Source organism: Carassius gibelio, chromosome A2 (assembly GCF_023724105.1).
Source record: "Carassius gibelio isolate Cgi1373 ecotype wild population from Czech Republic chromosome A2, carGib1.2-hapl.c, whole genome shotgun sequence".
NCBI classification, from domain to species: domain Eukaryota; kingdom Metazoa; phylum Chordata; class Actinopteri; order Cypriniformes; family Cyprinidae; genus Carassius; species Carassius gibelio.
Genome location: NC_068372.1, coordinates 22,240,045 through 22,262,748, shown reverse-complemented (window position 1 = coordinate 22,262,748; position 22,704 = coordinate 22,240,045). Strand labels below are relative to the sequence as shown.

General features: G+C 34.8%; 2 protein-coding genes and 1 long non-coding RNA gene across 7 annotated transcripts; 1 reads left to right on the top strand and 2 right to left on the bottom strand.

The window, feature by feature from the left end:
* Nucleotides 1-8,525: 8,525 nt before the first annotated feature.
* On the bottom strand, nt 8,526-13,424 carry LOC128031407 (programmed cell death protein 10-B). The gene is made up of 8 exons (XM_052619657.1): nt 13,262-13,424; nt 12,338-12,499; nt 11,528-11,581; nt 11,210-11,327; nt 10,906-11,032; nt 10,330-10,408; nt 9,150-9,232; nt 8,526-8,996 (listed from the first exon to the last, which is right to left on the bottom strand). Exons 2-8 carry the CDS (start codon nt 12,425-12,427, stop codon nt 8,915-8,917), a joined length of 633 nt encoding a protein of 210 aa, XP_052475617.1. The 5' UTR covers nt 12,428-12,499; nt 13,262-13,424; the 3' UTR covers nt 8,526-8,914.
* Nucleotides 12,551-15,195, top strand: LOC128031415 (uncharacterized). Its single transcript, XR_008188090.1, has 4 exons — nt 12,551-13,299; nt 13,391-13,496; nt 13,634-13,691; nt 15,062-15,195. It is a non-coding gene; the product is annotated as an uncharacterized LOC128031415 (long non-coding RNA).
* On the bottom strand, nt 14,002-22,676 carry LOC128031378 (Golgi integral membrane protein 4-like). Of its 5 annotated transcripts, none has more exons than XM_052619602.1 (13): nt 21,554-22,676; nt 20,327-20,401; nt 20,101-20,150; nt 19,938-19,991; nt 19,669-19,819; nt 19,462-19,544; nt 19,203-19,286; nt 18,004-18,165; nt 17,317-17,650; nt 16,995-17,065; nt 16,347-16,484; nt 15,284-15,352; nt 14,002-15,179 (listed from the first exon to the last, which is right to left on the bottom strand). In XM_052619602.1, exons 1-13 carry the CDS (start codon nt 21,738-21,740, stop codon nt 15,027-15,029), a joined length of 1,611 nt encoding a protein of 536 aa, XP_052475562.1. In that variant the 5' UTR covers nt 21,741-22,676; the 3' UTR covers nt 14,002-15,026. The 5 variants fall into 5 exon arrangements, 4 of the variants coding, with proteins under 4 accessions (XP_052475562.1, XP_052475581.1, XP_052475572.1 ...); XM_052619621.1 differs by having other exon boundaries at nt 20,101-20,133; nt 21,554-21,623; XM_052619612.1 differs by lacking the exon at nt 18,004-18,165.
* Nucleotides 22,677-22,704: the final 28 nt, after the last annotated feature.

Sequence of the window (22,704 nt, the reverse complement as noted above, 5' to 3'; positions counted from 1 at the left end):
GAGCGCTGAGAGCACTGTATTACCCGATTGCATCAACTAATCCGCCAACCTATTTGCTGAGGAATATACAGAGCAAGACACTGGAGAATGTATTCGCGTCTGACTCGGTCGTCTGTGAAATTGATAAGCCACCAGAGATTGACCGTTTCTTACGAAACACGTCGAGCCACCAACATGCATAAAACGTTGTGGAACACAGAAGAGTAGGAGCCATATGCACTGTACTCAGGTAAATTGTCTGCATATCTCAAATATAATTCATCATCCCCAGCTGCAGTGATGGCATATTCATTTCTCTCTCTCTCTCTCTCTCTCTTTCTCTCTCGCTCTCTCTGCATGTTGAAGGATTGTGGGCGATGTGATAGGGTGCATAGGTTGTCCCTTGAGGCCAAACTGACATGATTGGAGCTCCCATTAAAACCAGAATGAAAAGTCCTCACAATGGGAGAAACTCTTGGGAGCAAAATCTTCCCTGGAGACCAGAATAGGGTTTTTTTCATCAGCAGGTGAGAATCTTGCATACCTTTGCAGCATTCATTGGTAATAGAACTGATTTTGCAAGAATGATATGCACAAGCTGTGCAAATGAAAAGAAAAAACATAAAAACATAAAATAAAAAGCTAATCCGCAGCCATAGTTTATCCTTTGGTGCAAATGAAGTATAGTTAGTTTGTAGGAGCTTTAGCTGCACAATCAGTGCAGGGGTTTGTGATGCAGTGCTCCATTGGGACCTAATTTACAGAAAGAGGTGCTCCACAATACTACAGAGCAAAACCCCAACAAACAAACTACTTACCAATTCATTTATTCCGGCACTCATGCACAGGAGACGCAACTATTTTCACTTTTACCTTGTGCTTCAGGAGCAACGTTTCAAATGCAAAAGGTTTTTTTTTTCTCTGCAAATCTTTTAAAGATGGAAAGAAAGTCGGCATGCAAATAATTGTTTACATTCTTAGCAACATACATTCATGCGTATAGATTCAAGGTTTTGGTTAAGATGGCAGTCTATAACTTTATTCATGTCAAGTATGCATTGTGGATTTAGCTTTAGAGAAATGTACTTCAGCGAAGTAGAGCAACACTGAGTCACTCTTGCAGGTTTTATGTGACTTGGTTTTTTAATAAGGTTGATTTTAAATCATAAAGATGATTATTTTGTGTTTAATGTCTTAAAGAAAACATTGAATTTCTTAGAATGGGATATGACCACTTTTGATTTAAAGGGCTTGAGCTGACCTGGACCTCTCAAGTGATGATTCATATTTTCCAGCATGATTTGAGAATGTTCCAAAGAGCATCTTTTTTTGCTTAAACCAAAGCAAGACAAATGTGAAAAAGAGTTGTCACAAATTTGATTATTTGATCAGTGACATAGAAAAAGTGCAAAATCCTAACTATTTCTCATTATTACACAGCGCAGTGTATTATTAGAAAGTGATTGGTCAACTGTGGTATTCAGTGGTCGGATATTTTCTAATATTTGCTGTTGTCCTTGGAGGCGCTGTATATCTGGGTTACTGAAACAAGTGCTACTTTCATGTTTCTCAAATCACCCTGCAGACTTTCTCTATTTTTAATACAAACACAACTGGCACTATTTTGCATCTCAGTTGTTGTTAAATTGACCTTTTCAGTAATTGATTGTAGTTAAATGGAGGCAGTATTAAAATTAATGTAATATTGTTACAGTGTTTTTCTTGTTCTCTGGTTGCCTTTTTGTTGCCTGTTTTGTACATTGTAATGATTTGAGATAAGTTAAACTGTAAAAACTGTAAAACTGTATTTAAAAATATATCATCATTTAAATAGTTTCATGTTTTTTATGTATGTATTTGGTGAATAGCTCCACGTTGCTGTTTATTTTGCAATAATGAATGTACTACGATGAATGTCGTCATGTGCTTCGTTTGTGTCACATTTCTTTGTTTTAAAACATTCAAAATCCCCAAACTTTGTTTATTTACAAGTTTAAATATGTTTTGAGCCAAACTTTCAATGTGACGTATAGTGTATCAGGGTGCTTTGTATGATACCAGTCCCTTTTTTTCTTCCAGATGCTGAATGTAGCATATGTTTGACTTCACAGTTAAGCTGTCATTTATAACCACTCTAAGCAACATCATTCTGATTTGGGAATATTATTCAATTTACAGCCCATCGTGAAAGAGGGTTTTTATTTCCCTCACAGATGTGAATCCATCTGCCCAGTTGCTGTTCCTGGTAACACACAATAAAAAAAAAATCAAAATGCATTTTTGCAGCGCAGGAAGGGCAAGAATTGATCACACTCCTCCATTACAGAAGCAAATAGCGGGATAGAGGGAGAGGAGGAGGGATGAAAGAACATCAATGTGGAGAAAATGTGCAAAGCCACAGCGAAGTACTGCCCAGCATGACTCAGCTACCACACAGGGACCAACAACTTTCTAAAGCATCTCAGACATTAGGCAGAGAGACAGGATGCTCCTTGCCCAGTACTCTAGCTGTGGGCACTGCCTGATGCAATTAAAACGAGCCCACAGAGCCCATGCGCAAACGCAGTGAGATGCATCGTACTACTGAACTATCACATCAGGCACATAAGGCTGACCGGACCATAATCTACACTTTTTCAACTGCCGGCACACTATGCATAATTAACACACATTACTAATTCAAACCTAAAGTGGTTCCCATGCAATCTACTGCAGTTCACTTTAATTAGACACGTGTACTCTCGAACGATCTGCAACCATGTAATGTGTGTGAATGAATAAAGAACTGCAGTGGGATTCTGGTCATGTGCAAACAAGATGGGATAATTTCAGGGCACTTTAATGTTATGAGAGACATAGGACCCAAAATGTATTTGGACACTTTTGGACACTTAAAAATTTATGAATTTCATTTCACACAGAACAAAATATAAAAGCGGCATCTCCAAACAAAGGCTTTTTTCTGAGTATAGTGGGATGATGCATAAACAAGATGTGTTTAAAAGCAAACCCTTTATCAGCTGGTGTCCATAAAGTAAAGGCCGAAACTCTGCAGTGATTTGTAAGCGAGCATTTGAGATTGCCAGGAGCCAGGCTAACCTTTGAACTCTCCTAAAACACATTATTAAGATAAACCTTTTAAAGAAAAGTCAGGAGACTGGATTAACTCTATTGTGCTTTAAACACAGTAATGGAAAAAAACCCAGTGGGCAAGGCTTCTCTGGAAAGTGTTATCAGACAGCTGACCTACTGAAAAATCAGTGTTGTGACCCACGATGCCCCTGCATTAAAAACAGCAGTCTCCTCACAGAGTAAGTCAGCTGGAATGGAAAAAGCCTCTGGTAAATTTGACAAAGGATCCTCAGTGAACTGAAACAATGTTTTCAATGCAAATTAATTCATTTCCTTCTCTCTTCCTTTACTGTTCCGGTTCTGCACAGGTTTGTACACGTACACTGAAATTCTGAGGCAACACATTGTGGGTGTTATGAAGGTGAAGTTCAGAGACAAATTGTGGAGGTGTAAGAAAGGCAACACAGGAAAATGATACATCTGTTCTGTTGCTGCTCAAACATGTACTTTGACACAATTACCTTGTGTGAGTGAATTTTCACCCTTCGGCTTGTGAGAGGTACAGCATACCGGTGACAGGTGGGAACAGGGCTGAGGATTGCCTCCAAAGTGCTTGGAGAAAATGACAAGCTGCTAGAGGGATAGCAGCAGTTGATACTTCACTGCCAACAAACATAGTGATATGACTGCTGAATCCGCCTATCACTCTTTTAAAGGGTTGACCTGTGTGTATGTCATACACCAGCAACATGCATCATCTAAAGGCTAAATGATTTTTAACTGGTCACATTATGGTAATAAAAAAACCCACTGTTTAAGAAAATGTAAGAAAGAAAACCCTACTGTTAGGGTGCAGTCAGTATATCACGTCAGTACTATACTGGCATCCAGTGGCTAATATGGGAAGATTGTGGCAATGCCTATAGCGGTTCTACTTCTATATGCGGTAACACCAACAAATGACCCTCTTATGATATATACAGTACAGACCAAAAGTTTGGACACACCTTCTCATTCAAAGAGTTTTCTTTATTTTCATGACTATGAAAATTGTAGATTCACACTGAAGGCATCAAAACTATGAATTAACACATGTGGAATAATATATGGAATTATATACATAACAAAAAAGTGTGAAAATATGTAATATTCTAGGTTCTTCAAAGTAGCCACCTTTTGCTTTGATTACTGCTTTGCACACTCTTGGCAATCTCTTGATGAGCTTCAAAAGGTAGTCACCTGAAATGGTCTTCCAACAGTCTTGAAGGAGTTCCCCGAGAGGTGCTTAGCACTTGTTGGCCCTTTTGCCTTCTGTCTGTGGTCCAGCTCACCCTTAAACCATCTCGATTGGGTTCAGGTCCGGTGACTGTGGAGGCCAGGTCATCTGGCGCAGCACCCCATCACTCTCCTTCTTGGTCAAATAGCCCTTGATGCCTTCAGTGTGACTCTACAATTTTCATAGTCATGAAAATAAAGAAAACTCTTTGAATGAGAAGATGTGTCCAAACTTTTGGTCTGTACTGTACGTATTTACACACACATTTGTCCATGCATGTGGAATGAAGCATGAATAATTAATCAATTTTGACAGCATTTTAAATAGCAAATCCTTTGCATTCTACGTTAAAGGAATAGTTCACCCAAAAATGAAAATTTTGCCACTTCATCTCTGGAGCAGATGTAGACAAGAATGACTTCTCAGCGACTGAGGTGTTCTTTAGTTGGATGTAATAATGGACCTAGCAGTTGTCATTTACTCCTGACATTTCAGCCGCTGAAGAAGCACTGGAGTACATTTGTTTTTGGAGGGAATGCGCACCCAATCTACCTAAATGCGTCTATGTTTACACAAATCATTCGTGATCCAACTTCAACCAACAGAAGAAGTGACTATAAGTTTTTTTTTTTTATGAATCTTTGCAAGTCGCCTTTCTAATAATGTGCTAATTAGCCATTTTCATTATCAATGCGGCTAAAGTAAACAGTCCCTCAGAGAGCAGCTCGGAAGAGAGGGGCGGGGTCAGCAGATCTCATTAACATTTAAAGGAAAATGCTACAAAACAGCTTGATCTGAAAGGAGCTGTTTTTAAAAGGGAAAAAAGGTGGGTGAATGAAAAGATAGACTACATATGTGATTATACGAATTAGCCACCAATTCACCTATAAATGGTTACAAAATTCCACGAAAGAGTTCTGTTGGCTCTCCTTGTGATTGAAGTGGAAAAGGGGACCAAGTCATCAAAAAATTACTTTTCCTCAAAACTCATCTTGAATTTAGAATTGTAGAAAGACTGTAAAAAGACAGGGGTCCATATTAAAATTATACAACATACTATTACTTGTATGCTGTGTGCTGAGACAGGAAGCAGGAGATGTTCTACCATACTCTGAATGTGCTTACGCTTGTGTATTCAATTACCTCGCCCTAAGTTAATCCATGGTTCAACAACAATTTTAATTTCATGGAAGAGTAGACAAATACCTGGGGATTGAAAGATTTCTGCATTTTAATGAGCTGGGTTACAGTAGGACACCTGCCTGCACCGTCTGCAGACCTTTTTTGTGCAATGGTGCTAGTTCTGACTTGCAAAAATAAACAAATGCTCAGCAATCGAGCATGTTACTGTGATAATTAATGGTGTGAAGAGGTCCCGCGTCTCTGCAGAAGTGCTTTCTCCATCAGTAACACCAGCAGGGATTTTCTGATGGCTCTTTATACATCCTGGTAAGAGAGACGGGAGCATTCCTCCCAAAATCGAGGTGTGATAGAAGATAAATAACTGACATGAAGTGTGCCTCTAAATAAATATTGGAAGCCTCAGTGCTTGTGCACATTTGTAATTATACTTAGGATAGGTGCGATAAATGTTAAACTGGAACTGAAAGTCAGCAGAAAAAGTACAACTCTGTGAAATTTTGGTGTGGGTCAATCTGACTTACATTCAAACTGCTTGAAACACTTGTTAAACTATTTCTTCTCAAAATGCTGTGGCTTTGAATCTGCCTTTTCGACACAGATGTGTTTTGGAAGGCTGTATAAATTTTGGTCACTACAGTGGTGTTAAGGATCAGATTTACCTCCCACTGGTTTCCATGCAATTTGACAAAAATCAACACTGCTTTTCAAATTAATTTTCAGAGACTAACATATGAAATACATGAGACTGTATGAAATTAAGGATTTAAAATGTACTTGAAATTGAACACTCAATTACTAAATCATCCAAAGAAAATGAACTGCTTTACAGTTTCACAGTAAAAAAAAAAGAAAAAGAAAAAGTTTGTAATTTTTTTTTCCTTCTTCTCATTGTTTAGGAGGACTGAAAAGAAGTGTGAGAAAACCATTTTACCCTCAAAACCATTTGGGAACCAGACATAATCCAGAGGCTTTTTACACTAAGTAAAAATAGCAATAAATATTATTTATACTAAATAAATAAAAAATGTAGCCATTCACACTTTGAGGTGGGAAAACCGCTCATGTAGCCACAACACAAAAAAACAGACAAAAGAAAGGTCATTGTGAACAAAAATATGTGGGACGAATTGACCCCTAAAACAAAGTACACTATTTCTCGTTTTTTAGATTTTTTAGTCTCTGACCGGCTACAAGAGTTTCATGTTTTTACGAGACTCGGTAGTGTTTTCGGTTGTGTTGATTTTTGGCAAACTGCCCAACAAATATGGGACAGCCCTATTAAAATACAACAGGAGGGTTGAGCTATAAATAAATCTGCACTGACAGTTCTAAATCCTATTTGTGACTGGACAGACTTGTGTCCAGATGCGTACACCTGCTCTGATATTGCAAGAAAGCAGACAAAAACAAAGCTGTCCCTGATAGTGGCTCATTAAACTCAACTCAGACCATTTTAAATGCTAATTCTGCAGTGGCCCGTGGGCATTCTGCATTAATGCCAGCACTTTTTTCTGAATCCAGAAGACTGGAGAGCATCACATGAATATCAAACATTGTGTATAAATTAAATTGGAGATTTGGACTGAAATGACTTTGAGCATCTGATTTAAATTAAAAATTCCAAATGCAAAGCCCACTTTGGAAAATGAAATGGAATTTGTACTTCAGAGCCATCAACTCTCTCAGTTGTTTTTATTCTATAACAAGCACTTATTATGATGAGAGCTATTAAAGCCAGCAGTAGGGGAGATCGTGTCAGCAGCGTCTGTAATGTCAAAAGCCTCTGTGAAACGTCCATAAAGAGGCTTTTCAGTAGGTTCTGCCAATGCCAAAGGTCAGATTACGCACGTAACTGCTGTTGCTTTACCAGTCTAATGGACAGAGTCCTGACAAACCACTCACCAAGAAGCAGCTGCCCTCTGTCTCATATCGACAGGTGGAAAAAAAAATAAAAAATTAATACAATCGACTCGCACAGTCATGCCTGCTGACATTTCCAATCAATAGGCCTCTATAATTGATCAATCTGCTGCAGCTGCAAACTTCTAAACGGTTTCAACAAACAGCTCCAGACTAAATAGTTTTTACAAGACAAATCGGTGAGCCTAAAAGGGCATCATTAGATATTAAAGCAGAAGCAGCAACTTGTCTGTGCTGGCCTTGGGCGTTCTATTTAGAGTCAGTAATAAATGGTTTGCTCACCAGTATCATCTGTCGCCTTGCCTTGGCAGTCACTTAGCTTTTCTCTCAGGGATTTTATCACACAAAGAAATGCAGCAGAAGGCCTATATTGGCTTATGTGACTGCAAGGTAAATATCAGGGATAATAATAGCTATTTCTGTGGGAAAGAAAATAGTTACTCATATAGTACTCAAACTTTGATTCATAGCAATCATCATATTGATCCATAATATTTCCTCTGTGGAACACAATAGATGATAAAAAAAATAAAATAAAAAAGCTTCTATCATAGGATGAGATGGGGTCAGTTGGGTCTAATCTTTCATTGTATATGTAGTGAAACAGTTCCTCATTTTTCAAAAAAAAAATTTTTTTCCTATTTGTTACTTTGCACTTTTTGTTAGAAAACATTTACTATTTAAGTTTTTTAAAGGTATCTAATATTTTGAAACTTAATTTCCATTATCTAAATATTCTTAAGAGTTAAAAGTTTGTTGTCATTTGAAAGTGTGTCTTGCATTATTTAGCTTTTATATGATGATTATATATTCAGTGGCATAAAATAGTCTTAAAATTAGAAAAATATTGTTTATTGCAATTATTTTCGGGCAATCGCACAACAAACAGTTATGACAGGCCTACTTGTGACTGTCCACAACTTTATTCCAGAGATCTTTTGACAGTGTCTTACCACCCAAAGTGGATTGTTTGCTTCAGTTGCACTACCAAGGACTGAAATTCTCTTCCATTAGCTGTGCTTCTTAATATACATTACAGAACAGACCTCATAAAACCTGTTTTTTTAAACTTCCCTAGTGCATCTGTGTGGATATATTAAGTGAATAAATTAAAAACTTCCAGAGACAAGAAACATTTGGATATTAAACATTTGGAGACTATTTATTGAACATTTATAACCAAATCTCTTTTAAATACATCATTTATTCTATACTTTCTGTCTCAGTGACAAAGAATACCATTATTTACACTTTTTATATGGAATGTTGAATGACACTTTAAGGCGCAAAGTCTTTTGGCTTTCATTTGATCAGAACAACAGTGAAAGAAAAAGTTAATGAAGCTGTCAGGAAGGGTGAAAATCATGATTATTCAGCTAAGAGTAAATGAACATGCCTTGAAGTCCTCATTTCAAGTGCCTTCAAAAGAGGCAAAGTTTATAAATTATACTCTGAAAAGAAAAAAATCTTTGTATATTATACATAACTGGCTACACACTCCCACACACATCGCATCTGCATCTCCTAGGCGACAGTTTTGAAGGTCTGCAATATCAAGTTAGTTTGGTGGATCAGCCTGTTGGCACTGATAAAGACGTTTATTGCCCTGCAAATGAGAAAGAGAAAGTCAGTGCTCAGGACATCAATTGGCTGATCATTTTTCATTGAGAAATGCATTTTCATAGAAGATGTAAAATAGATGTCTGCTAGAAGCATGAGGGCACTTTGAAAAAACTTCCGTTACTGTCTGCTTGCTTACTTTCCATCTTTGAAGTATGTTTTCAGCGTATCACTGAAGCTTTTGGAGTACTTCACAAACTCCTTCTTTTGGTGTTCAAGTGCCTGGGGAAAAAAATAAATAAAATGGTAATATTTGATACATACAAAATGTGCAGAGCAGGGGGTCGCAAGGACTGGACATGATAAACACTGACTTTAACGTTTCTGTTAAAACTTTTATTTAAGATGTAAAGTCATTTAAAGGTTTTAGCCATTAGGTTGTCATGGCTACAAAGTTGTATAATTAGATTAACTTTAAACATAAAAGATTAAGCAATTTCTTCACACTAAAATGACTTGTGGTTATATTACTACAACAATGAGTACAAGAAAAGGAGGGAAAATTTAATTTTGTAGTAATCAACATTGGGCACTATCAAGTGAGCGTCAAGGAATAGTTCACCTCAAAATGAAATTTTTCTGGATTTACTCACCCTCAGGCCATTCAAGGTGAAGATGAGTTTGTTCTTGATCAAAAAAGTTGATTTGCCATGAATGGGTGCCGTCAAACAGAGTCCAAACAGATGATAAAAGACATCAAAATATTGTAAAATATAAGTGAAAATATAAGTGAAAAAAGTGATTTTTGTAAGAAATCCATCAAGGTGTTTTAAGTTTAAGCCATTGAGTCCATAAACCATAGTAACATTTCCACCAGTGAAGGCCATTCCATCTTCTCATATCAAAATCCAGTGACATAACTGTTTTCACTTGTAAACCATGCATGATCTTAGAATATTTATCGCCTGATTCAGAGGAGACGGAGGAGACTGAAACTACTAGTTTGGAGTAAGCGTTATCATTGGAGGACTTATTTGAAGTAAAAAATATCTTGATGGATTTGTTTAATTACACAGCTAACATTATACATTAAACACTCAATTACATTAAACAGCTGTTTGGTCTCTCATTCTGACGGCACCCATTCACTGCAAAGGATCCACTGGTGAGCAAATGATGCAATTCTACAATTCTCAAAGTCTGTTCCCTTGAAGAAATACACTCACCTACATCTTGGATGAGCTGAGGGTGTACATTTCTTTAAAAAAAAATTCAATTTTCGGGGGTGCTTTAACTTAATCCCAATATTATTTACAAAAAATATCCCAACTTGCTTGTGCAACAATGGAACTTTAATCTGTGAAATAAGAAATACTTACCCTGCGATTCTGATACTGATATTTTTTAAACACATTGTTGACTGTGTCCAGCAGCTCTTTTATAGCACTGGCGATGTCTCTGTGGAAATCAGCGAGAGGTCAGGAAAGATGAACACATTTATGAAGAGCGAAGCACTGACTCAGCAGTCAGGAAAGTAAAGAATGGCAAGATAATAGAAAAGTGGCCCGTTAAAATGCCTACAAATCCTTCATGTTTGAACATCTCCTGAGGTCTATGTATCCATGGTATTGTCAGCTATTTGAGATTGCTTTGTCGATTAATTGTTGGCTGATTGCTTGATTAAAACTAAAGAACTAGACCTTAAGCAAGACTATGATGAGGGGTGAAAAATCAATAGGCTCCAAACGATTTTGACTGCAGTTATTGTGTGATCATTACTCTAGTTTGTTTTAAGTAAGTACAACATAAGTATTCATTTAGCAAATGCTTTTATCCTAAGTGACATACAGTATACTTATTACTGGGACAATTCCTCTGTAATGACTGGAGGTTAAGTGTCATGCAGATCATTAACCACTATGCCATCAAGGTGAAACAAGGGACAGGATTCTCACTTTATAGTCTGTAGGAAGCGCACTCTGTCATTGATCTCATCTGGGATTTTACTCAGGATATGTTTGAGGGCTCGTGCTTTCTCGTTTAGGTCCTGGAATTCCTGCTCACGTCTTTCAATTAAGTACTCTGTAAAATATGAATCACAAAACATAGCTTCAGATAAAAAAACAGGTGCACATGGTCACAAGAACCACCCTGTTCTTTACTGGAAAAACAAAGGAACTTAATCATTTGAGTGTTACTGCAGGATAGATCCAGAAATATGGACTGTACCTGAAGCAAATTATGTTGTTTTTTTTTTACCTTCCACGTCATCTGCAGCCATACGCAAGAGTGACTCTGTGAAGTTGATCTCCACGTTCTTCTTCTCCAGAATCTTCATGATGATATCCTGAGTGAGGCCTGGGTTCTCCTTCTCTGCCTTTGGAGGGTGGCATTGATTGAAGAGAATTAAACTCACGTCAGTAAACTTCATTTTATGTTGAGCATGAAATTAATCTTAAAAAAACAAAAACAAATACATCACAAGGGCCAGATAAAAAGAGATAACATGTCAGAAAAATAAATGTTGTATTATCGGCATTTGCAAGCTGATGAATGGACACTTTCAGGAAGCCTTACTTTGATAAATGCTGCCCGCAAAGTCTGTGCCGCGGACAGGTTTATCCTCTCCAACTGTCAACAGAACGAAATCAAAAAAGATGTTTCATATTCACATACTTTATGATATATCATCAACTGTTTTAAGTTACAAAATGTAAAAAAAAAGACATTTATCAAGAATGTACAATGTACAAAACTTTAATTATAGCAATTTAAAATAACTTTTCTATTTAAAAATATTTGAAAACGTAATTTATTCCTGTTTTGGCAAAGCTGAATATACAGCAGTCATTCCAGACTTGAGTGTCACATGATTCTTAAGAAATGAAAATGGATCAAAAGTGACAATGAAGACATGTTTAATGTTATAAAGGATTTCTATTTCAAATAAATGCTGTTCTTTTGAACTTTGTATACATCATGGTAAAAAAAAAAGAGGAAGGTTTCTTGAGCACCAAATAAACATATTTAGAATGATTTCTGAAGAATCATGTGACACGCAAGTCTGGAATGACTGCTGTATATTCAGCTTTGCCAAAACAGGAATTAATAAATTTTTTTAAAATATTTTTAAATGGAAAAGTTATTTGAAATTGCTATAATTTAAGTTTTAAGTGTGCTTAAAAAAAAATTCAGCCTTGATGAGCATAAATTGTACCAAGCCTAAACTTTAAAACAGTACAGTATGCTGTCCAAATGTATCAGTTTGCACAACAAACTTCATGGAAAATGTTTTTATTGTCTGCTAAATGACTAAATGTTACACAAACATAACTTATTCTTCTGTGTGACAACACTACATATTTGCTTAAATGTAAATGTAAATACCTCATTGAAGACGGGGTACATGACTGCATATAATGTCATAGAGACTATTGAGTTTGTCTCAGCTTCATTCTTCATCTCTTCCATTGTCATCCTCGATGGAGGCCCACCACAGGAAAAAACGGGCAGTTGAGCCACACAATTCACTCAGTTCTCTCAAGCACTCTACATTTGAAAAGAAAACACTGAATTAATGGATATCTACCAAAATATCTATATAACTTTATAAAACTTCAAGTAATAATAAATCCCTTCATGATGAATTTTCAACATTTAAAGGAACAAAATGTTTGTAGACTGTTAAAGAAGTTTTAAACACATTTGTGACAACTAAGAGGTCTCTAAGGTGCAATTAAAAAGATGCGATTGATAATATAACTCTTATTGCATTTAAATCAATATTATCAACTTTGTCTCAATGTAAATATATTTAACGCATATGATTTATACCAAAAGATAACAGTTAAATAAATAATATTTTTGAAGGAATGCTATAAGGTTTCATTCTGTCAAAGTTGACTGCAAAGCCACACCTACACGACAATCTAGACATCTTGTTTTTGTCACAAAAATATAGTCTAGAAAGTCCATGCTAGTGAAACTAAGCTTAATTATTTAACCTGCTAAACCGTCCATTACAGTGGGCATGCAGCAAATGTTTTTCTAGTCTCTTTATTATCACGTCACAACCCCACCGGCTCCTCTCGGTTTAGTTTGGTTGTTTTTAAACCGTAAAAAGCCGAATCAAACAGACCTCATTCTGACGTTATTGAAGCTTTGCCGATTTCTCAATTGATTTTAAGAGTTAGCAGCCTAGCTAACTCCTTCATACCCAGACAGAAGCAGGCTGGCTATCAAAGTTAGCAGACAGATCTGTTCATCTCGATGTCTGTACACTTAATATGATCACAATCTCAACAGAAATACCTGCTCTCGTCTATGCCTGCACGTCCCACTGCTGAGGGGTAAGTAATAAAGGTTTCCTTGACGCTTAGCTTATAGCAATGGTTAGCAATGTTATTTTATTTATTTATTTATTTATTTTTTCTTCGGAAGTCGGAAGTTTGCTGCGAGAAAGCTGACGACTTCCGTCTCCTGACCAACCAGATCGCTCCTTCCATGGGCGAAGGTTTTATTGCGGATTGCAACCACGATTTATCAGGTGCATACCGTAACCTACTGTATTGGAGCATGTAGCATGAATTATATCTCAATGAATATTTACATTATTAGAAATTTTAAAAAAAGTAAAAAATAACATACTATCTAAACCCTATCATATACCCCTGTATCCTTCAGATATTCCACAACAGCATCCTGTGCATCTTTCTCCTGTTGTTCCCAAAACACCTTCAAGGTTCCATTTTCTTCCTGATTTATCTTTTGCTTTAATCTAATCTTTTCTTTCCTATGCAATGCAACACTATATGTTCTGAATTTTCTGTGATTTAACATTCCATACATTCATCTGATTTACCTTTACCTAACAAAAAAAAAAAAAAAAAAAGTTTTATTTAACCCTGTGGTCAAACCTCAGCCTGGTTAAAACTGATCCTCCGTTCTATTCCTTCCATTCACATCCTATGCATTGATACATTTCTGTATACTGTAATATTTCCTAAGGGTGTCTCATATTTTGTATTGAATATGATATAAAATACTGTATACATATTTTAAAATCATTTTATTTGCAAAACAGTAAACATACAACATTTACTTTTGCAAAAACAAATACAGATATATAAATAATAGTATGCGTGGTTAAGAGAAGAAAAAAAATGTAAGGGGGTGAACATGAACAAAAGAACCACATTAATCAGAATTTTAATAAAGCTAAAAAAAAACACATTTGTTTTTATGTAAATATTTCAAATTATAATGTATTTTATAAGTACATTTTATGTCCACATTTTTAAATTATTTAAGGTTCCTATACATTTCATATTATAATAACACAATGCAATTAAAGAGCTCATGTACAGCTTTACTATATCATATTTTTTTATATTTTTTTAGGGAAAGTCCAGATGTGCATTAAGTTCTCAGAAGAAAGTAATATACCAGACAAAAAAGTACAAAAAGTTAAATGTTTCTTTTCTTCTTCAACTTTGTTGTAATTTCAGTCCCTTTACTACTTTTAATAAGTGAAAAGAATGAACTGAAGATTAATTGGAATATTTCTCCCTGACATAAGAAATTAAAAGTTGACTTATTTTCATTCAGCAGGGTGCCAGTTCATATCGCCTTAGAAAGATCAAGAAGATACAATGCTTTGATTAAATATAAATGCTAAACAACTCCTTGTACTTGGAAGTAAAAGGCACTTGCACAAGTAGTCACTTCTTGGGGGGAAAACAAGGGATCACAGTTGTTGCACTTTAGTTTTCTGCTAGAAGAGATGTGTAAAGCCACTCAGCAGACACTAGAATCAGTCCCCTTCACATCTCAGGCTTTTGATTGCTTTCCCCAAGATCTTCTTCAATCCTCTTTTTATCGTTTTTTTCTTGGAAACTCTCCATCTGATTGGCATCATTTTCAGCTTCTGTGTATTCATTCATGGCCATGAAACAAAATATTGTTTGATATTTCAAATCTTCTGTGCTCTAAATTCACTTATTTAGCCTGTCAAACATTTTGTGCATATACATTCTAAATACACTGTTCTGCATTTTCAGCTAAAGTACAAAGTTTTCTACATGTTTCTCACTACTGTTATTTGACTGATAGGAAAGGACGACTTCTTCATTTGGCTGACCTGTGCTCCATTACGCTCACTGTAGGGATCATCTTCACTCTCTTCCTCTTCTGCTCTCTTCTGTCTGTCATGCACTGAGTCATCAAGAGTCTAATGGATGTCGCAGTGGGGATGATGGGAACAAGTCATTTTTCATGTAGCATTTTGTATCACTTCCTCAGCACACCAGTCCATCAATGCCTGTATTCCCTCACCTCATCCTCTACATCATCCTCATATTCCTCATCTGGTTGGTCCTCTTGCTGCTCTGGATTGCCTGCCACCTATTGATATAGTGCTTCAGTAATCTGCTTATCGTTCCATACCAGTGGATTTAGTTCTTCTGCTGGGAACTACTAATAGCAGCTTTGTCAACAGGTTTTTACATTTATTTACAATTAGTATTTTGTCTAAATAAAAAATAAAAAAATAAAAATAAAACAAAACATTTTAACTGCTACAACATTATAGTGTGCAATATGAAAATGGATATTCATTTTAAAGCTTGCTAAAGTTATTACACGATTAGTGTTTTTTAATTTACTTTAAGATGACAAAGGTTATTTAAATCTAATAAAACCTCAGTAAAAAAAAAAACGATATACACTATAAAAGTTTTTGAAATCTCTTATGCTCACTATGACTGTATTTATTTGATTAAAATACAGTAAAAACTGTAATAGTGTTTTTATTTTCATATATTTTATAATGTAATTTATAATGTAATATATTCTAAAATGTAATTTATTCATGTGATGGCAAAGTGGAATTTTCAGCATCATTACTCCAGTACTCAGTGTCACGATCCTTTAGAAATCATTCTATTATGATGATTTAGTTTTTAAGAAACATTTATTAACATTATTCGAAACTGTGATATTTTCAGGATTATTTGATGTATAGAAAGTTAAAAACAACAGCAATTTCTTTTAAATGTTTTTATATATATATATATATATATATATATATATATATATGTAATATATATATATATATATATATATATATATATATATATATATATATATATATATATATAAGGCTTTACAGTCAGTTTAATGTGTCCTTGCTAAATAAAATTAATTTATTTCAAAAATAAATATAAATAAAAAAAAATAGATCTTACTGACCCCAAACGTTTGAATGGCAGTGTGTTTAATATTGCCAAATAATGATACGTAAAAAAAAAATCCTAGGCAAAATTAATGAAATAATATTTGAACAAATATAAATGAATAATATAAGAGGAGCTTGTCTGTATCCTTCTTGTTAACTCACCACAAGCTGCTCATCCTCTTCAGGCCTGATCTCATTCACATTGGTCTTGTACTCTGTTTCTTCTTCTGCCTCTTCAAATTCATCTTCGTTCTGGTTGTTGCCCTCATTCACAGCGTTCAGTTTTTTTTCTCCTATGCCCTGCTCAAAGGAGTCATTTAAGGAGAGAGAATAAGTCATTAATAGAAATCTTAAACTTCAAATGATGTAATTTCCTGTGATAAAACTTTAAACAAATTGTAATTTGCTCTTCAAAGTCAAATAATTTAGCTTTTTGAGAAATAATACAGAGAAAACACAGCCACAGTGTTTATGCCACACTGCCTTAATATTATTGAATAATTAATTTATGACTATGCATGCAATTTGTCATTCACACAGTGTGAAAGTAGTCCAAATCAGTTTTTTTTTCCCTCTCTACACAGATTCCTGAACAGGGTAAATGAACATTGATCTTTTTAAATCTGTTTCAGGTCTCTTTCATGTCTGATCATGCAGTTCTTACTGCAAAGACTCTCAGTTTGCAAATGCAGATCATAAAAGAAACTGACACATTATATATATATATATATATATATATATATATATATATATATATATATATATATATATATATATATAATAACATACACACTGCATTATCAGACACACCTTGTCATGCTTTTGAGTCTCCTTTACATCATCTTGTCCAGCCATAATATAGTGTGATTGGACAGCATTCCCTGTTAATTAAATGTTACTTGTATTACTTTGTGAAATTTAACATCAATTTCTGAGTAAATTTTCTTTTTTTTTAAAGCGTAGTAACATAAATGTGTCATTTAAATGTATCCCTGAAGGAATTATTATTTTATTTATTTTACAAATCTTAGCTTGATAGCACTTTGTACTTTTGTGCTAGAACCCTTAGCTTCATAAAATTGAGCAGAATCAGAAAAAGCAAATATCTGCCACAAAAAATATCATTCCTTACCAGCGATCACTGTATCCAAAGCCTCAAAGTGTACTTTGGTTCTGTGAAGTGGCTCTGTCTGTGTCTGTTTCTCCAGGCTTTGGCTTAGCGTGTTGCGAGGGTTAATGCCCAACTCTACTGGGTTTGATAAGGAATGTTCCATCACTGCCTTTTTCCCCTTATCCTCTCCTCCTCTATCCTTTGATGTGCTTTTCTCCTCTTTCTTGCCATTTCCCTCAGAAAAAATATCAATTTGCTGAGGCTGCTTCATTGCCACTTTGGTCGCATTGTTATTTTCAATCTCCAGCACACCCCGAGGGGATAACCCTTTTTCATTTTCCTCATATCCTTCCACCTGTAAAGGAGAAACATCCGCATGACCAAAGTGTGGTGTGGCCTGATGATAAGACACTTGCATTAGCCACAGTCACACATTTACATTATTAGGTTACACGAGTCATCTCATCCTGGAGTTGACAAACTCGCCCAAATGGCCTTTGTGTATACACTTCAACTGCAATAGAAAGTGAGAATAATTTCAAAAAAGGATTAAGACTAAATCCATTTGTGATGTGAGAGTGTGAACAGCACACATTCAAGTCTACAGTAGGCTAATCCACAGGCTTCCTTACTAATAAAGGCAAAGTAAAAAACCAAATAGTAAATGAGTCAGTTTTTTAATGTTGTATGTTCCATTTCCTTCTGTACCTGAATTGGCTTATTATGCAGCTCCTCATTTAGATGTTCTACTGTCTCCAGCATATAGCTTTGGGTGCGTTCAGTAGCAAATTTATCAATTTTAGCAGCTCGGCCTGCACTGGATGCTTTATTGCGATTCTCCTTTAATCGCCTCAGCTCATCCACCTGAAGCTTTATCCAAACATTGAATTAGGATGGAATTAAATGTTTCTCAAGTGATACTTTGTGATGCATGGATCGGGTGATGAAAGTCAAATAGTATGAGAGCCGGCTCTATGAAAGAAAGATGCTAACTCAGCACAGAGACTGTAAAATGTCAATTAAATATACAGCCGAGGAGAAAACGCATTGAATTTATAATGTTATATATTATAACCTTCATAAATAATTGTTATAAAACATCTTCCCCATTCTTATTTGAGAACAAAGGTTTATATAGTATGACACTACTGAAGAAATTATCCCTGCAATGTAAGAGCAGGAAGAATAAGTAGTTTACATGTTTGAATGTGTCACAGTGGCACATTATAGCCAGTCAGATATAATGTCAGTATTAAAAGGGTCAGATGCCAGGATGATGCATGAACCTGTGGTCTGAGGCAAAGAAAATGATCAACCATAATATGAGTCTTTAGATATGCTTAAGATGTAAATATTGCTAGGCATGACTTTCCAACAAACTTAACTCCATTTAAAATCTCTTTGAACATTTTTCAGCTGTCTTTATAGGGTGAGATGGAATGAAATGAGGTGAGAATATGATTAGTAGGTTAAAAAAGTTTAGAGTCAGTTACATTGTTTGAGAGAAAGAACAAATACTTCTATTCAGCAAGGATATATTCAATTGATCTAAAGTGACAGCAAAGACTTATACATTGTTAGCAACAAATCTTTGTATTCATTAAAGAATCCTGAAAATAAATTACTGTTTTTATAATAAATTAATAAATTAACTATTTTACTGTATTTATTTAACAAATTCAGCCTTTGTAAGCATAAGAGACTTACACTGATAGCAAACACTGTAAATTAAATGTTAATAATAATATTGGGATACCCAGCAATCAGTTGTTCTTTATTTGCCAATTTGTTTTTGTATTTGTTAAAGGTGTGGCAATGGCAGAATGGGATATACTTCAAGCATGATACAAACACAAACACATCCAGATTCTGGCTAATGTAAAGCAGTAGTCATGACTGTGTTTTACCTGGGCTGCAACAAGTGCATTTTTGTGGTCTTGTAATGTGAGTGAGAGATGAGCTTTGGAAGCTTTCAGGTTTCTGTGCTGTTCCTGGTGAAGACGAAAAGAATAACTATAATTTCAGTATGTTTAGAATAGTAAATGTCAAGGTTTTAGGAGTACAAACTAAACACCAATAAAATACAATCTTCATGCAAATTATGTAAAACTTCCTTTAAACCCTAATCATATAATGCATCACCCAATCCTTTGCAGTTTCTCTGACCTGCACATCAAGTAACTGTGTGTAGATGTCCTGATGAGCTTTCCGCAGCTGTCTGTTCTCCTCTCGAAGGTTGTACACATTCTCTAAAAGGAGGAGATCTAGTGATGAAAAACTCTAGAAAATATACAAGGTCAGGCGCATTTTATATGGCTTAAAGTCTTAAATCTGATTACTCTGAATGCATACAAGAGTTTCACACAGATTTACCTTTCAGTCTCGATATTTCAACCTCCTTCTCCCTCTGCAGGTTGTCTATTTCCAGCCTGTGCTCATCCAGAACATGTTCATGATCCTGCCCTTGATTCTGGTTCTTCTCTTGAAGTTCATAATATTGCATCTTCAAGTCTTCATGCTGGGACTGATTAAGTCATTTACAAAAGATGTCAGAATTATTATGTTTATTATCATCCACAATTAAAATGTCAGTTTTGTAACTAGTTTTTGGACTTCTAAGAACTTCCATTATGCCATCTCACCTTCAGTATTTGATGCTGTGTCTGCAGAGCATTTAGTCGATAGCTTGATTCTTGCTGTCAGGTCAAACAAAACTGTAAGTAATTATGCATCCACAGCAGCTGACAGCAGCTCTATCCTGTTTACACATCATTAGTAATCAAAACACCATATGTTTTGAATTACCTTTTCTTTGTTGAGGGTCTTCTGTGATTCCCGCTTAAACACAAGCAAATCTATGATGTATTGACAATCAATAGAGGCTTTTAAAAACAAAGGTGAAGCAGACTGCATTCAGCACAACCTGGACTCATTATCATTCAATGTTTATTATCATTATCAAATCTCATCCAGATTAAGTGGGTTGTGTGTATCAGGAAATCAATTATTGTGCAAATGAACAGGACATTACCTTCTTCAGCCTTCTTATGCTCAAGTCTTTCTTTCTGGAGGGATTTCTCTATCTTAGAATGATGCTCATATACCACTGAAAAGATTTAAAAAAAAATCAGTATAAGCACTCATATGCAAATGTAATGTATATACAAATTTCCATAAATAAAAAGTTAAAACATATATAAAACTGGAAAAATGTCTTATATTAGCAAATATATCAACCCCATACAAAAATACATTTTGGACATATATGTCACGTATTCATCCATTCTAAAACCAGTCAGTACGTGTTAACATAAAATATAAAAGATGAACATGTTTAAAAAAAATGATTACAAAAACATATATAAACAGATTTATATATATATATATATATATATATATATATATATATATATATATATATATATATATATATATATATATATATATATATATATATATATATATATATATTGATTTTATTATTATTATTATATATATATTTTTTTTTTGCATAATGGTTTTATTTTCAGCATAATTAAGCAAATTTTATCCCCAAATCATTAATGCAAATATCTTCTCATTAGAGTATTATGAAAAATTATTAATTAATTATTAATTATTTTATTTTAGTTAAACATGATGGCAGCACATAGTGTACTGTCTTTAATGAATTCCAGTAAATTGTTTTTCATTTAAACATTTTTTTATTACAGTAGTATATTACTGGAAAATATTGAGAAAAAGAATACCAAACACTTTATAGTGATTCTTTGTGATTATTTGCTTAACTGACAGTAGTAGATTACATTAATTTTTAGCCAAATATGACTTTTTACTGTGTTCTTTTGGAATGAAATGTGATCTGGACATTTCTTGATGGGTTTCACGAGATTTGCCTATATATTATGAACTCAATAATCTGGCACAGAGAGGTGAAAATCCTCAGTGTAGTGTTACCCAAATTTTGTCAAAGGACCCCATTCAAAAGCTTAGAGGCAGAAAGCACTGCCATCAAGTGAAAGCAAATAAGTATTCTCAAGGAATGTTGCTCACAAGAAAATCTTGATGCTGTTCTTATGTGTGTCCTCTACTTAATTATATACCAACTATTATGTTTGGATAAGAGGAATTAACAAACAGGCCAAAACATTTTCAATAGAAATCTATGCATCAGATATCTCAAAACAATCAGATAAGCCCTAATCAAACATCTAATACAAAGTGTCTTCGCTGTAGGATCTTTTCATTCATTTTCTACCTTGCAGCTGTGCAGAAAGTGACTCTTGATGCTGCTGGTACTTCAAAGCCGTCGCCTCAGTCTTTTTCAGCTCTTTTTGCATCTCATATGAGATCATGAAGGCGCACAGCGTCCCGCAGACGAAGATGAGAAGCAGGAAAGACTGAAATATTCTTCTCTGTCGTCTCGAACAAATTCCCTTCCCCATCCTTTCCTCCTCTTCTTGAGTAGACCGTAAAGACTATGTGCCATCCGATTCTTCAGTAAAGTAAATTTTTAGGAAAGCCACAATGATCCGTCTGTTTATTTATTTTTTTCTCCTCTCGATGCTGCCCCTTTAAATGGCGCGCGAGTTGATCTCACGTAGACTTCTCGAGTTAGCTCTAATTATAGGCTACTTATCCCTTACGGAAAAAGTAAGCCCAACTAATGGCTATGAATTGGATTTTTCAAATCTTTCATACGTGTCATTCTCAAAGGACTATCATTACAGTCAGTTTGTTTTAACCAACTCCTCCCTTTTGAGTACAGTGCCACCCAGGGGCCAATGCGCTGACATAGAACAATATTGACTTCCAACAGCTACTGTACTTCATAACGCATTTCAGAGATTTAGAGATGAATCAACATTAGAAATCCATCCGAAAGGTGACAGATTCTATTTTGTTCTATTGTATTTCCTATTATGTTTATCAGCGTTTTGTTGTGAAGAAATACTGTGAAATTTTAAACATTGCTGAAGTGAAATTCAAACGTATAGGCTAAATTCTAAATTTTATGTAGGTACACACAACTAAATCATATGTTCGTACTTTGTGCATAATATGACAATTACAAACAATAAAAATTGTATTGTTATCTTATTCTCATTTCTTGCTGCTGCAAATGAAAACACATGAAATTCAAATGAAAAACTTGGAATGAAATGAAAACACTTTGCCCATATTATTCAAATATACAACGATTTTGCATTCACATATATTATAACTCTTTGTCTAAGATCTTAAATGAAAGTTATTAATAATTCAAGCTGTTTGGATTTCCAAATGAGCTCTATAATTTTAATTACTTTATGAACAACATATGTTATACTAATCTCGGTTTAATTCAACAACTTTACTCTACCATTGTCATGTTACAAAACTTTAGAAATATTTTTATGATGATTAAAC